Here is a 17508-nt window from a genome sequence, read left to right on the forward strand (position 1 = left end):
TTCTATGCTCATTGTAGGCAGGTAATCACCTGATTTGTGTTGCTTTTGTGCTTATTTTCTCTATTGTTTAAGCCTTGCTGACAAGCAGGCAAGCACATACACTCGTCTCTCAGTTAACAGTGACATCGGTTTACGGTTTTTCGATGAACATTTTGCATATTATAGAACCCCTTGGTTTCGACTAACATTAACATTGTGTACTCTTTGGTTCTTTCGGTAAAGTCACGTAGGTAGAAATAAAATAAATCACGACGTTTCGATCGCAATACAAGTGATCTTCATCAGGTGGGACAACCACAGCAAGAAAATACTTAAGTCGGTAGGAGAGCTGCCATGGCAACAGGTTATATAGGTAAGAGAAGGGGGGGGGAGGCAAGGGGGGAGAGAGAGAGGAGGGGGGTAGGGGGGGCTGCGTGAGTGCTAGGGGAAGAGGACGTGAGGCTGGGGGGGGGGCATGGGCGGGGCTAGCAGTAAACCGGCAGGTAATGATGGAAACAACAAGTTAAGGCATTACCTGGTTGATAACATCCTTCCAATGATTGCTCAATTTGTATCCATATTCTCAGTTGAAGTTTGTCTTTATATATCTGGATGGCTTCATGAACAAACCTTTGATAGTAGCCCGAAGTTTTGCAGAGTACATTGGTCTCGGAAAAACAATATAGACAAAACTTCAAGCGAGAAGATGTATGCAAAAGTAAACATTAAATTTCGATTTAAAGCTTTCGTGACTGCAGGGATTCATCTTCTTGGTTCTTTCGGTAAAGTCACGTAGAAGGGAAGTAATAAAATAATAAAAATAAAACATAATAAAACAATTCTCACGACGTTTCGGCCACAACGCAAGCAGCCATCCTCAGGCGAAGAATGAAACACCCCAAGCTTGGAGCGTATATTTAAGCTGGGTTAGAGGGGGGGGGAGGTGGGAAGAAGAGCGCCTAAACAAAATAATTTGCATATCAAGAGGAATTCAGCATATGGAAAATGCGTAGGAGGTGGGCGGGGGGGGTTCCAAATCAATACTATGCCCGTGCATTATGCAGGATTAGCAGCATCAAAGGGGGGGGGGGAAGGGGGGGGAGCATTAACAAAGGAAAGGAATGTTAATAGTATGTAGCTGTAGTTACTAAACAACCACGTAAAAAACTACAGTATAAACTGCATGACAAACTAAAGTATAAACTACATAGCATCATCAGTAAACTTACTATACTCTACAATAAGCTGAGTTACTAACAGTAAGTAATACATGAAAAATTCTACGTTGTAAAAAATTATATAATATGCTTCCATCTAAACTTTATTCTCTTACATCACACGCGTCTATACCGTACTATATACTTCCATAGGCAAAACCAACATTAAATTACATACTGTATTGCTATAAACCACCCTATACCTTATACATTTTTAATATAACACTATGTATTATTCTACCCACCCTAATGTGTATCAAAATGGTTTATTACGTCCTTCCAGTGATTGCTAAGCCAGAATCCATCTTCTCGGTTAAAATTGTCTCTGTGTTTGTAAATGTGGATCGCCTCATGTACGAATCTCTCATGATAGCCAGATGGCTTGCAGAGAACCTCTGTCTTGGAGAAGTCAATGTCATGTGAGCCCACTGAGTTGTAACAGTGATCTGCCACGGCTGAGGTGTTTGTCCTACAGTGTTTCAGGTCAGCTTTATGTTCACGGATGCGGTCCGAGACATGTCGTTTGGTTTCCCCAATGTAACTGCTACCACAGAGGCAACTTAGTTTGTAGACACCAGGGTACTGTATGTCTGGAACCACATCTTTTACAGACGGTACCAGATCACGGATTTTATGTACTGTGTTGAATCGGACCTGGATCTTGTGTTTAATCAGGATTTTGGAGATCTTTTTTGTGACCCCAGCAATGTAGGGTAAGGTGATGGTCTTGAAAGGCTCCTCAACAGGATCCTTCTTGGTGGTTGGAGTGATGGCTTTGCGGATTGTGTAGTCGGAGTAACCATTAGCCTTAAGAGCTTGGCGTACGTGTTTGAGTTCACTGGAAATGTGTTCATGGTCGGAGATGCATTGGGCTCTATGATATAGAGTCTTGATGAGGGAATTCTTCTGGGATGGATGGTGGTGGGAATCCGGTTTTAGATAAGCATCCGTGTGGGTGGCTTTCCTGTAGACAGAGTGGCTCATTGAACCATCAGGTCTCCTTTTGATTAGGACATCCAAAAAGGGTAGCTTGCCATCATTTTCGACTTCCATGGTGAATCTGATGGCTGGGTGTATGGAATTGATATGGTCGAGAAATTGGTCTAGAGCAGGCCGGCCATGTGGCCAGATGACAAAAGTGTCGTCTACGTACCTCTTCCATAAGGTCGGGCGTAGAGTGGACGCCATCCAGACTGCCACTCTACGCCCGACCTTATGGAAGAGGTACGTAGACGACACTTTTGTCATCTGGCCACATGGCCGGCCTGCTCTAGACCAATTTCTCGACCATATCAATTCCATACACCCAGCCATCAGATTCACCATGGAAGTCGAAAATGATGGCAAGCTACCCTTTTTGGATGTCCTAATCAAAAGGAGACCTGATGGTTCAATGAGCCACTCTGTCTACAGGAAAGCCACCCACACGGATGCTTATCTAAAACCGGATTCCCACCACCATCCATCCCAGAAGAATTCCCTCATCAAGACTCTATATCATAGAGCCCAATGCATCTCCGACCATGAACACATTTCCAGTGAACTCAAACACGTACGCCAAGCTCTTAAGGCTAATGGTTACTCCGACTACACAATCCGCAAAGCCATCACTCCAACCACCAAGAAGGATCCTGTTGAGGAGCCTTTCAAGACCATCACCTTACCCTACATTGCTGGGGTCACAAAAAAGATCTCCAAAATCCTGATTAAACACAAGATCCAGGTCCGATTCAACACAGTACATAAAATCCGTGATCTGGTACCGTCTGTAAAAGATGTGGTTCCAGACATACAGTACCCTGGTGTCTACAAACTAAGTTGCCTCTGTGGTAGCAGTTACATTGGGGAAACCAAACGACATGTCTCGGACCGCATCCGTGAACATAAAGCTGACCTGAAACACTGTAGGACAAACACCTCAGCCGTGGCAGATCACTGTTACAACTCAGTGGGCTCACATGACATTGACTTCTCCAAGACAGAGGTTCTCTGCAAGCCATCTGGCTATCATGAGAGATTCGTACATGAGGCGATCCACATTTACAAACACAGAGACAATTTTAACCGAGAAGATGGATTCTGGCTTAGCAATCACTGGAAGGACGTAATAAACCATTTTGATACACATTAGGGTGGGTAGAATAATACATAGTGTTATATTAAAAATGTATAAGGTATAGGGTGGTTTATAGCAATACAGTATGTAATTTAATGTTGGTTTTGCCTATGGAAGTATATAGTACGGTATAGACGCGTGTGATGTAAGAGAATAAAGTTTAGATGGAAGCATATTATATAATTTTTTACAACGTAGAATTTTTCATGTATTACTTACTGTTAGTAACTCAGCTTATTGTAGAGTATAGTAAGTTTACTGATGATGCTATGTAGTTTATACTTTAGTTTGTCATGCAGTTTATACTGTAGTTTTTTACGTGGTTGTTTAGTAACTACAGCTACATACTATTAACATTCCTTTCCTTTGTTAATGCTCCCCCCCTTCCCCCCCCCCCTTTGATGCTGCTAATCCTGCATAATGCACGGGCATAGTATTGATTTGGAACCCCCCCCGCCCACCTCCTACGCATTTTCCATATGCTGAATTCCTCTTGATATGCAAATTATTTTGTTTAGGCGCTCTTCTTCCCACCTCCCCCCCCTCTAACCCAGCTTAAATATACGCTCCAAGCTTGGGGTGTTTCATTCTTCGCCTGAGGATGGCTGCTTGCGTTGTGGCCGAAACGTCGTGAGAATTGTTTTATTATGTTTTATTTTTATTATTTTATTACTTCCCTTCTACGTGACTTTACCGAAAGAACCAAGAAGAAAAAAGTAAACATTGTTAATATTAATACTGCAACCATATGAACCATTAAAGACGCATGGTATGCTTTGCAGTGGATGTTAACATTTAATAAGAGTAGGCCATTGTGTCTTTCTATCGTGGTCCAAATTTGCCAAATTCACAAATTACCTGCAAATGACTCAATTGCCATTACACATAGCAAGCATCACCCCCATGTAGCTACTGCAGACTACTGTATGTGCAGTATTGCACCTTTGCGATAGCCTTGCGCTGTAATCGTAGTGCGAATACCAAATACAGCAATACCCCGATTTACATCCCCCCCTTTTACATCGTTTAGCAAATACGTCGTCACTTTATTATCAACAACACCGCTACCCTACTCACGTTGCCTCAACCCACACGTCGCAAATTTGGACCATGATGGCATTGTCCGCCCTTTCTCGTAACTGTCGCCTTTCAGCCTTTGCCTCCACCTACCCTGTACACAAACGACTTTGTCGCGCATAAACAAACGCACTGTACCGAGTACAATATAGTAATTACATACGGTATTTTGATTTCTTTATAGTGTATTGTACGTTATTGTACCCTGTATAAAATGTGTTAAAGGTTACTGCTGTACACTAGTGTTGAGTGCCATTTTTAGTATTGTCTTGTAATTTTATGTAACGTTGTGGGTACGTCTGATGAAGATGTGCATATTAACGTACAGCTTCACCGTACCCTCCGTTGTCTTTGTTTAGCTCTTGTAACATGCAGACTTGGCTTGCTTCGATTGTCATCGTTTTGATATTCGTCGGCGCAACTTTCAGGAACGCATCCCCAGACGTAAACTGGGTTATTGCTGGTGTCGTGTGCTAATTCACAGACACTAGTAGGAGGTACTTTTATTCTGGCCTTCATAGCCTTAGGGGATAACCACGTACCCGGTCGGGACAGCTAACATGCTGCCAGACCCACAGCTTGCAGAGTGCGAAGATCACGACGATAACGGCACGACGAGTTCCATTACTGATCGCAGCCGCCCCTACTGAAATCGGAGCTCGCCTTATATCCTGAACAGCGTGGCCAGACTCCGCCCTCGGCCCCGCACCCCTCTGGATCCCCCAGAGGGCTCTGTGCCTTGCCCACAGGTGCCACTGGTAGAACGGGCTGTCCCCCTAATTCTATGGTCTACCAATCTCCCAGCGGCACGCGCTGCAGTGACTCATTCCATGTCACTATACTGGTATACGTACCGAGAGGATTCTTTGGAGTGGTGTTACACAATGTATACGGGCGTGGAGGAGTTCTCCATCTAAACCTCTTGAGTGGGATTTGGAAAAAAGAGCACACATTCTACAAATCACAAGCATGGGAAATGCATAAGAAATAATCTTATATATAATATATAATCGTATATATATAATCTTAAATTATCTTAAAGCATTGATGAAGCTGCAGTTCACAAACACAAACCGACGTTTTTTTTCTGATCGGCAATAAGAGAGAGCGAAACACGGCGGAAGACGAAGAGAGACGTGGAAAAAGCTGTACATGCAGAGAGAGAGACGGATTGAACTAGAGAAGGATATGGGAAGTGAGAGAGACGGAGAGAAAGGGACAGAGACATCGGGAGACATGGGGAGGGACAATGATCAATTTTCATGTGTTGATGATGCTGTTGTGACTAATGATTGTGTTATTGCATATGATATACATGACTCTCGTAATAGTTACTATTGTGGCGGTAGTAACGGTTGTGGTGGTTGTGCTGCAGGCGCCTGTGTTGCAGTACCTCTACTACCTGTGTCAAGTTGGCATTGCGATGTCTCCACTCAGCAACAACTCCCTGTTTCTGCCGTACCATCGAAACCCTCTCCCCGAGTTCCACGCTCGCGGGCTCAGGGTGTCTCTCTCCACTGACGACCCCCTGCAGTTCCATTTCACCAAGGTGATTCACTCGTCCATCTCTATGGTGTAACAAGAGTAGTCTTCATTATGGGGACGTGGTCCCTTTAAGTTCCAGTGTCCCTTTGAGATACAGTGTCCCTTTAAGAAATAGTCCATGTAAAACAGGATCCGTTCATGAACAGACTACACCCTGCAATTCCACTAAGATGACGAATTGATCATCACGGTGTTATCATGGTAACCAGCCACGGGGGAATGAGGGCAGTGCCACCAAATGTGGGATAAGGTCCCTTTAATAATTCCCACGTTTTCTTTAAGGAATTTATATTGTGTGTATGGTTGTGGTGGTGACTTTTATTGTGGTTATTTTGAAAGTAGTAGGAGCCTTTAAGTAGTGACTAGTTATGGTGTATATGTTCATTTTATAATCATTAATGGTACTATGTTGGTTGTTGCAGTGGTTGTAGGAACCACTGTAGGAGTGATTGGTTGTGGTTATGGTTACATATATTAATATTGGTAATGTTATGTTGTGGTTGTTGTAGGAGCCACTGATGGAGGAGTACAGTATCGCAGCTCAGGTCTGGAAGCTGAGCTCATGTGACATGTGTGAGCTTGCGAGGAACAGCGTGCTGATGAGCGGGTTCCCCCTAGAGGTAAGCGACTTGGGGGAGAGGGGGCGGCACGGGGATAAACAGGGGACACACAGGGAGAGACGGCACACTGGGGAGAGACGTGTGGGGAGAGAGTGATATGGTGGGGGGGCAGAGGGACTTGTAGAGAGAAAAAGAGAGACATGGGAGAGAAGAGTGAGACACGAGAGATAGAGGGAGAAGAGAGGGAGAGAGGCACCAAGGAGAGATCCACACATGGGGAGAGAGTGAAATTGTGGGGTGAAGAAGGAGACAGCGAGAGAGACCTGGGGAGAAAGAAACATGGAGGGAGAATCGAGAAGAGACAGAGGGGAAAGATGGAGGCACTGGGGGAAAGAGATACATGGGGGAAAGAGAGTGAGACGTGGAAAGAGAGACAGGTGGAGGGACACGGAGAGACATTGGGACAGGTGAGGAAGACACGGAGACACAGGAAGAAAGGACACAAATACTGTCACACCTCTACCACTCACTTAATCACACCCCCCCACCACCCCCCCCCACCACCACCCCCACCCCCCCCCCCACCACCCCCACCACCCCCCCCACCACCCCCCACCACCACCCCCCCACCACCCCCCACCACCACCCCCCCACCACCCCCACCACCACCACCACCACCCCCCCCCCCCTCACAAAGGTGCAACGCCACTGGCTGGGAGCCCAGCTGGAACGGGAGGGGCCCCCCGGTAACGATATCCGGCGCACGAACGTCCCCGACATCCGCGTGGCCTACCGGCACGAGACGCTCTCCCAGGAGCTCGCCATGCTCACCCAGGCTACACCCACCAGGCCCGAGGCCACGCCCTGCGCTGCTCCTTCTATGGGCATGCAGAGCACACTCGCTGGTGGCCCGGCTTCGGAAGGTCCTTATAAGGGCACGCAAGGGATGGGGGGAAGCCTTCGTATGGGTGGGCAGGTTTCGCTCACTGGCACTCAGCCAGTGGAGAGTCAGGTCACGCCCAGCGGCTCTGGAGCAGTGCCCACCGGTGGCAAGACATCGAAAGTCATATTCTGTAATGAATGAGATGATGGTTTTAATGTCAATGATTTTAAGGCTATTACGTCACTGTTATGAGTACTATTGGAATTGTACTTTTTAATGATAGCATGTTGCACATGTTTTTTTGTATTGGCAAATTAATCCGCCCCACAAGGGTCTAAATTGCTTAAAAGTAAATTGTGAGAGAGCTGAGGATGGGTCAATATGGAACACGGAACATGTCCACCTACGATTAATTAGTTAATGAGCCTAACGATAATACTTATGGGTCACTTCCATGACATTGCTTATGCCAGCTTATGATACTAGACTTAGGACATTAGAAATGTATCTGAAGATACTTGGCTTCTTATATACTAAGCTTACGATAGAGACCCATAGACTCGCACTGAATGTGAACCCACTGTCACTGTTTTAATATGCTAATTACACTTCATAAGCTAAGCAAACTCATTGCCGTATAACCCCATAGCTAATGTGCACTGCCATTTTGAAATGGAAAATGAAGTATATTTAAGTGTAGTAACAGTAGTGATTGTTATAGTATTTGTAATAGACGCTTTTCGAAGTATGTGATTGGTGCTTGTGTAGCATTTGCAGAAAATGCTTTGTACAGGCAGACCACTCACTTAGCGCAACCCCGTAGAAACTCTGATTCATTATGGCGCTCTTTGTCCCCTGGAGAAAATGTTTTGATAAAAAATTTTAATCAAATAGTGCAAAGAAAAAGCATTTACGAGAGTGAGAACATGAAGCAGTGCTGGGCAGATGAAACGTCCCCGCCCTCATCATTCACTCAGCTAATGAGAGCGACGCACGGCTCTCAGCCAACCAGACCCCACCCCCCACTGATTCGATTATCACGATTCGTAGTCACGATTATACTTTAAAAAATCGATTAGTTTAGTCAGACGAGAACTCACAAGACCAGGATAATCTCTTAGGCTCCACCTAAAAAAACCTCACAACAGATGTGTACACTGGGAGTGTCACGGAGATCCTGGAGCTCTTCTCTGAGCATGACTGTGGATTGAGAACGCAGCAGCAGTCTCTGCTGCCTTGTAGGAGTCCAGTAAAATGCACTCGTGAGGTACAGTACATATTACTGATGATCTCAATAATTTTTTTTACATAAAATGTATTTTTTTAGCGCTATTACTGATACCCCAATGAAGCCCTATATTGCTCATACAAAAGAAATAATGATTGGCGCTAACTTCACCAATGCACCTTGAGCGCGATGTGAGGTCTGCCTGTATTTGATGTATTCCTACTATAATCACCAGAAATGTCCTTAACGCTCGTGACGTCACTCCACATCGACCAGCCCCCCTCATTAATATTCATGGAGAGGTGACGTCCTCCAAATGGACCCCCCCCCCCCCCATTATTACCTACTATAATGAGCCAAGAATATCTGCGCAACGCTCGTGACGTCACTCTACGTCGACCAGCCCCCCTCATTAATAATCATGAACAGGTTACGTCCTCCACATGAACCCCCCCCCCCTCATAATCATGAGCAGGTGACGTCACTCCACATGGAGCACCATCCCCCCTCATCACTGCACATCGAACAGCCCCCTCAATAATCATAAGGTGACGTCCTCCAAATGGACCCCCCCCCTCAGCTGACGTCACTCCACATGGGGGGCCGAGGCGCCTCCTCCCCCCTCCTCGGCGTCAACTTACAACCCTCACTAAAAAGGCAGTACCCTCACGTCACGCGATCTCCGTAACGCTATTGAGACAAGTAAAACGGACGTCATGATAAACGAGGGATTATAAGCTTAAAATGAAATAGGTCTGTGTCACACCGCACCCTTACAAATTGCACACGCACTAATGCAATGAATATCACGTCGCGGTCTGCTTTTCGCTTGCAAGTTTCAGATTTACTGCAATACACCCGTCCTTCAACGGGCAAAAGGCTAGTTATATATAAAGTATAATTGAATATATGTATACACAAAGAAAAATATGCCCCATGTAGCCTTTAACAGACTTTTGGGGAAAGTGCTGTTGCAAGACACCAATAAAGGCTGACACTGCACACAAGGGGGTGGGTGGCCAGCACCATGCCTAGCCACCTTTGTCTCCTTAAATGGCGAGTTTTACACCGCTCCAGGTACTCAATTGAGTACACACTCAGATAGACATACAACTGCCACCATTCACCAGTAATTGAAGTCACCACAGCGCTTTGTGCCAGGCTAGGTTCACTGAGGACATCAAGTGAAGTGTGGAGGGCTTACTAGCAGGCGGTCATGCTACAGGCCCAAGTGTTATGAGTTGACTGAGATAACTAACAGATGCATCATCTGTGGTCTCTGCTGTGCCGCCTCGCTTTGCTTTAGCTGCCGATCGAAGGGTGACTGCCTCCATTTTCCCAGAAGCCTCACAGTGCACCTAGCCTATCACTCCCCAGTAGTCGCCTAGCCTGTCGCGCCTCAGTAGCGTCCTTTGCAAGCCTGCTTCCCAGAGGCTGATCTTTCCATTGCTGTTACCAGTCAATGTCAAGTCCAATCGGCTCCAAATCCGATGATGACAGCCCATATTTTCTCTTTAACAGCCTGTGCCACACCTGTTTAGCCCCCCCCCCACTCTGTCGGACCAAAGAGAAGTTTTTTGGGCATGTGGTGGCTGGCAATGTGGGCTGCATGACGCAGCTAACACAGTCTGATCGGACCATATCCAAATCTCTCAAACATCTGGTTAAACTCAGGATGAATTTTAGGCAGGCCACCTGGTGCAGGTGTTCATTTAAAGTGGGCCATGTCTTTAGCATTGAGAATAGAAGGCATAACAGCACGAGAAGACATTGAGCGTCATATGGAGCTATAGGTCAAGTATTGTCTACGTAGCATTACACCACTGATGAAGATGAGACCTCGAGTCATGAGCAGACTGCCCAAGTATGGGAATGCTTCCACGATCACCACTGCACCAATGATTAATGTCACAAGTAAATTAATGCTACATTACCATAATTATTATGTGATTCAATAAACGTCAAAGATAATGTTAAGACTACCGTATAATAAAATAATTACTGCCTCGCACTTGTCTCTTATTAAGTGACTGCACAGATATATACATTTAAGGATAGGGGTTAAGGGTTGGAGGTTAGGGTTGAGGGCTAAGGTTAGTGTTTTTGAGGTTAGGTTAGGGTTCGTGTTTGGGGTTAAGGTTAGATTATTGTTATTCCTATTACGGTTTACCCAGACTCACAACTTTTATGATGGTCCTGTCAAGTTTTTGCAGGAGGGAGAAATGTTGCCGAGTTATTTGCATGTAATTTTCACCATTGGGATGTTTTGGCCACTACCAGTCAGATTTGTGGTTAAGGATAGGATCAGGGGATTGGGGTTAATGGATGGGTTAGAGGTTTAGGATTATGCTTAGGGGTTGAGGTTAGTTTTGGGCTTAGGGGAGGGATAGGGTCAGGGATTAGGTTTACGATTTGGGATGATGGTTAGGTGCTATTAAGGATAGGGTCAGAGGTTAGCATATGGGTTAGGGGTAAGGGTTAAGAGGTTAGGTTTAGGGGTTAATAGTGTTACCGTTTCAGGTTGGGGTCAGGGATTACGTGAAGTATCAAAGGCTCGCTGACAGGTGGTCAGGACAGACCCTGGTGGCATGGGTTTACTTATGTGACTGGCGGATTCCCCACCTGTATCCCCATTGTGCCACCTCGCTGCTTTTATCTGACCGGGACTCTGCTCGTTGTGAGCATTGCTCTTCCGCGCTCCTCTGTTAGTCGAGGGCGACTGCCTCCCAACTGCCCAGTCGCGTCCTCTACGAGCCTTCTCCATAGAGGCCAATCTTGACACCGTTGGCATCAGTATTCGGCAAATCCACTCAATTCCACAGCTCATCTTTTCTCTCGCCCATGCCGAGCGTTTAGCCCCTCTCTATCCGGCCTAACAAGATGGTTGGCCATGCGATGACTGGGCATGTGCGCTTATAACGGAGTACAGTACATGCAGTAATCTACTTACGAACGCCCGCACTTTCGAACCAGCTGCCATAAAATTATATTTTACATCGACTTGAAACGCAAACTTGCACTTGCAAACTGAAATGAGGAACTTTTGTTCAGCGGAGCGATCCTCTGCGAGATGTAATGAGCCAGCCTCGTGCTGGGAGTGTGTCTCGTCCTCGCTGTGCGCTGCGTTGCATCACTTCGAGTAGTCAACCTCGCATTCAATAAACCTTCAGAGCCAGGGTGAACATCCGACACCAAACATTTAATGAATTGAACGAGGTAAAACTGATGGAAAAACAGCACAAAATACAGCATCTGTCAATACTTGGAATAGCAATACAATGAACACTGCAGCATCGTAACATTGTCTTAGATAACATGAAACCCCACAATAGGTCCTGGATGGACCAGGCACCTAAATTAGCACTGAATCGCTATACAAGAGAATAAGCTACTGTGTTGAATAAGGTCACTTCGTGTAATCACCATACTGCAGCCTAAATGTACGGCGCTGCACATAACATTGAACTGTGGATGAGATACTTCATCCTTGCTCTCAAGATTGCATTAAAGTTACATGGGTATAAGTGGCAGGTTTCGTTAACTCGGCCTCATTTATCATAATTTAACGGCGTTATAAAGGCATGCATAGCATTATAACGACAATCCTAACATTCCCAGTATTATAAGAACATAAACGAACTTACAGACAATGCTTCTCAAAGTCCCACAATGAACAGATGCACTTCACTGATACGCTATTTGTGCCTCCATTTTGTACTCTGTGTAATTGCTGATACCCTGCCATCATGGCTTCGAGAATGTCAAATCGTAACATCCTGGTCACGTGATCAAACTCAACATCCGGAAATTCCTGTGTACGCACACCCCCACACCTGTCGTGAGGCAGAACAGAGTGTGTGTATGTGCGCGCGTGTGTGTGGGGAGCGGTAGTGCAGCGGTTAGCGTGCTGCACTACGAACCCGGCGAATTCGATTCTCTCTCACGGCCAACACCAGTGACGATTATCTGAACCGGTTCTGGGCCTCCTCCCCTCCGTTGACTCCTCCCCAATTGACTACTTCGTGCGATGTGTAAAAACATTTCCACTTCATAAGATGCTCGCTAACAGCACTTTCCCCAACAGTTTGTTAAAGCTATATGGGGGATCTTTGTGTGGCGAGCGGCAGTGCAATAGTTAGAATGTTGTGCTATAAATCTGGCAACCCGAATTCCATTCCCACTCAGGATCCACATCACTGACGATTATTTTAATGGGCCCTGGGCCTCCCCTAGGTCGACTCAGCCTCAAATGAGTACCTGGTGCAGTATGTGAACATCGCCACTGGGGAGACAAAGGCGGCTGGACGTGGTGCTGGCCACTCACGCTCTCGTGTTCAGTGCTGGCCTTCATAGGCGCTGCTCGCCAACAACACTTGCACCAACAGCCTGTTGAGGCTTCACGGGGGATCGTTGTCGTTGGTTGTGTCTGTGTGCAATTGTGGTGACTCATTGCCCCCCTTCCGACAAGCAAGCCAGCATCAGGTAAGTTAAAATAAAATAGATTTTCTATTAATGTTACTATTTTTGTTTTATTTACTGTACAATATTTGTACAGTATTACGATCGAATGTACAATATTTCTTATTTATGAGTTTTCATTTTTTGTTGAACCGTAACACATTGCATAACACTGACCGTATGGCCATTTAAATAGCACTACATTATTGTGTTCCAACTTACAAAGTTTGACTTACGAACAGGTACCGGGAACGAATTGTGGTTGTAAGTCGAGGACTGTCCATACAGTACTTTGTTACGCCCGAATACACTCCTAAGCATTCTTCCTTGTGTGGGTTCTGTGTGTGCAGGTGTGTCGATATTATGAAGTGGTTGTGGAGAGAGTGGAGTTTCCTATACCTGGGCAGTGTGCTTATGATCACCTCCGGTTTCACAGCAGAGGTCTCACTCCGAATCAGTCGTGCGGCATTATCTTTTCATCAGCTGCGCAATGCTGTGTGGAAGCTACCTGGTCTGTCACTCCGCTCGAAGCTTCGGGTCTTAGCCACAGTTATGCCCTCCCTTCTCTATGCTTGTGAAACTTGGACCTGTCTAATGAAACATCTGTGCCGGTTCAAACCATTTAGGATGGCATGCCTACGATCCATCCTGGGTTTCACCAGGCTGGATTGTGTGAGGAGCTCACAAATCTTTGAAAGATCTGGACACATTCCCATCGGAGAGCTCCTCCGGCAGACAAGGATGCATTGGCTGGGTCATGTAGCTCGCATGCCCAGCCACCGCATGCCCAAGCAGCTTCTGATTTTCAGTTTCATTTATTTGGTATAGCCCTGTGAGCCATTCGACTCTTGAATCGGGTGCAACCGTAACAAACAAAAACATGAACAAGAAAATATCTTAAAGTGACTACGTTCAAACAGAAAAATCCAGGAAAAAACAGCAAAGTCTTCCAGAAAAAGCACCGTATATCAATGCTGTGTGCAAAAATCCCAGTGGGATGCAAGTCAAACAATAACAACCAAAAAACAATTTAGATTAAAGTTATCAGTCTAACTCTGTACTACAAACAAATAAGGCTAAACCAAAACGTTTTCGAAATCACCAAAATAAAGCTATAAAATCAATGTAACAGTGATCATAGGAGCTGTAATTGAAATTTTACAATAAACCATATACATAACATGTACTACCATACTTTGCAGCCATAGCTGGCTGCATGAGTCACTCCATAACAGCAGGAGCATCAGTAGGAGTATCAACATTTTTAAATGCACCTTTAAGATCAGCACACTATAATCAAAACACAAGATCGTACTTTGCAGCGGTCATCCGGAGCGAACATTTAATTTCAAGCCACTGAATTGCAGTGACAGCTAGGGGTGTACAACTCCTCTAGAGCAGTTTTGAGTGAAGATCTCAGGTAGTGATCCAAGTTGCAGTTTATTGGCGATAGCATTCCAGACCCTGGGGGCATCAATAGCAAAGGCCCTTCCTCCAGTATTTGCACGGCAATAAGGAGTGTGAAGCTGGTAAATGAGCGAAGACCTTAGGTCACATTTGTTCTTCGAAACAGAGAGGAGATCCAGCAGGTAGTCTGCGGATTTTTTTTGTAAGTACATCGTGAATAAATAAGATCTGATGCACGAGCCGTCGAACATTAAGAGATGTTAAGTTTGACCCAATGTAGAGATCACAGTGGTGGGTCCTATATGGGCAGTTCAATGCAAATCTTAAGGCCGAGTGATAAATTGAGTCAAGCTTCTTCAGTACAGTACTGGGGGCTGATTTATATACGACGTCGCAGTAATCAAGTTGAGGCAGTATGGTAGCTTTTATCAATTCCAAACGGAACATAGGGGAGAAGCAGTGCTTGTGTCGATACAGAAAACCAATTTTTATTTGTCTTTTTACCAATATAATCAATGTGATCTTCAAAATTTAGTTTTGAATCAAGGATGACCCCAATATACTTATATATCTTGACTTGCTCTATTTGATCATTATTTAAGGAATGTAATTGGGGAAAAATAACTTCCTGCTTTAGTCCTGGTGAGAAGCATAGCACCTTGGTTTTGGAGGTATTCAGGACTAGTACTAGTAGGAGCCTCCTGGTTCCACCATCCCACAGGGGATTATTGTGTCCGTCCGTCGTGCATCCAAGAATGGGAGGGGTGGGGCTGGGTGGAGAGGGGAAGGTGGGGAGGGGGTGGGGAGGGAGGGGCTGGGTGGGGAGGGGCTGGGTGGGGAGGGGCTGATTGGGGCTGGGTGGGGGGTGAGAGGGGTGGGGCTGGGTGGGGAGGGGCTGGTCACCCCGTGGTGCCCTTATAAAACTCAACGTTTATCCTATTAATGGCGGCTTGTGCCCGCCCTCATAGTCGGGCATATTTGTGGAATACACCACGCTGCCGTTGACCCAAGCCATTGACCGAGCAACCCAACGTTCCTACCAGCACCCTCCGCAGGAATGTGTTTTAAGAGCAACTAGCTGATGTTGTAGTTTGTTGAAATCACCCTGGAGCTTAGCAATCACGTCATCCAGAGAGTGGCCAGTAGTAATCAGTATCGTGTCATCTGCAAAAAGATGTACCCTGGAATGATCCAGGTCAGTGCCCAAGTCATTGATATAAAGAGAGAACAAGAGGGGGCCGAGGATTGAACCCTGTGGAACCACTTTTGTTATCTTAACACTGTTTGACCTCCAACCATCTGTGAATACAGTTTGGGTGTGAGAAGAGAGGTAATTTTGTAACCATTATACTGCGTTTTTGGAGAAACGGAGGCAACTTAGTTTACTAAGCAGGGTGTTGTGGTCGACTGTATCAAAGGCTTTGGATATGTCAAGAAAAAGACTGGCGCAGTACTGCTTATTATCAAGGCTACTGTAAATGTGATTCAGAGAGTCTAATGCAGCAGATGTGGTGCTGTATTTTTTCTTCGGAACCCAGATTGTTTTCGATGTAATAGATTGTTGTCGGACAGGAAACTGCTAATTTGGTAGTTCAATAATTTTTCACAAATTTTCATCAACGGGGACAAAATTGAGATAGGTCGGTAGTTATTTGGATCATCTTTAGGGCCTCCTTTGTGAAGTGGATGACTATAGGAATGTTTCCATTATAGAGGTACTGATGCTTCTTTGATGGACAGGTTGAAAATATGGGCTATAGGTTTGTATATTAGGTGACCAACAGTTAGCAGAGCAAATACGGGAATACTACTGCTCCGGTAGAGGAGGACCCTTTGAGGTAGGACAGTTGTTTCAGAATATTACTATTACTTAATATTACTTTCGTGGATTGGCTGGAAACTAAATTCGTTTAATGTTTGGACAGGGGTGTAGGAATTTGCATGCGCAGGGGTGACTCGCAATACATTATCAAAAAGGTCACCAGCTTCAGAAAAATTAAGGTTAAATTTGTCAACTATTTTTTGGGGCTCTGAAAAATATTCCCCAATTCGGTTAAGTTCAATGGGCAGATTATCACTTTTGGATGCCTTTTCGATACATTTGATTGTTTTCCAGAATATCCTGGCATTTCCATGTGATTCCAGGAGAGTGGAGGAAAAATAATAATTTTTTGCATGTCGTATTTTTTACGCATCTTTTCCTTAAAATCCTGTATTCTAGCCAGTCTTTGACCAAATTACTTTTCTGAGCACATGCCCAAGCCTTGTCCCGAGTTTTCATGAGCTTAGTAATCAAAGGAACAAACCATGGTGGGCTGTTGCCTTTAGTTTTAAATCTAACCAACGGAGCATGTTTGTTAAGAATTTGAAGAAACGTTTACCTGAAGGTCTCCCAAGCCATAGTCAGGTTGGGGATATCACAGACCTTGTCAATATCCGAGTGAAGCACATCATTAGTAAATTCCTGAATGCTGAAGTGTCTCATGGAGTGCTTCTCAACCAATTTAGGGGGGCTTTGGGTCTGGCTGATGATCTCACCCCAAATATGAAGGAGTGATCACTAAAGTTATTACCCAGAACACCAGTCAGTGCGGAATTGTGAGGGACATTTGTCAATAGGACATCAAGCAGAGATGACTGTCCCGGATTTTTTAGATTGGGTCTTGTGGGGACATTTATTAATTGAAATAAGTTAAATTCATCTACAAAATGTGTGGCCACGGCTGGCGGGTTTAGCCAATTCCAATTTAGATCACGCACTAAAACTATTTCACCTTTAGGGAGGCCCCCAAGAAGCTCTCTCAGTGCAGACGCAGCTTCAACATAGAGGCTAAACGGGCACAACATGGACTGGAGAAGAGATGGACTGATGCGGTACGGGAGGATGTGGAGCCGAGTGGACTTGCCGACTCGCGGTGTCAAGATCGGCCTCTAATGGAGGAGGCTCGTGAAGGACGCTACTGGGCAGTTGGAGGCAGTCGCTCTCGAGCAACAACGAAGGGGAGTGGAGCGATGCTCACAACGAACGGAGCGCTGGG

At 45.4% G+C, this 17508-nt stretch overlaps 1 protein-coding gene across 5 annotated transcripts in view; it reads left to right on the forward strand.

The window, feature by feature from the left end:
• Positions 1-10616, forward strand: part of AMPD2 (adenosine monophosphate deaminase 2) — a 48397-nt gene extending 37781 nt beyond the window's left edge. For all 5 annotated transcript variants that reach the window (XM_078860764.1, XM_078860762.1, XM_078860766.1 and 2 more), the window contains exons 16-18: positions 5765-5938; positions 6444-6554; positions 7192-10616. In XM_078860764.1, coding sequence (XP_078716890.1) covers positions 5765-5938; positions 6444-6554; positions 7192-7578 — 672 coding nt within the window. In that variant the 3' untranslated portion in view covers positions 7579-10616. The remainder of the gene's footprint in view (positions 1-5764; positions 5939-6443; positions 6555-7191) is intronic.
• The last annotated feature ends 6892 nt before the right edge of the window (positions 10617-17508 follow it).

Source organism: Lampetra fluviatilis, chromosome 11 (assembly GCF_964198595.1).
Source record: "Lampetra fluviatilis chromosome 11, kcLamFluv1.1, whole genome shotgun sequence".
NCBI lineage: Eukaryota > Metazoa > Chordata > Hyperoartia > Petromyzontiformes > Petromyzontidae > Lampetra > Lampetra fluviatilis.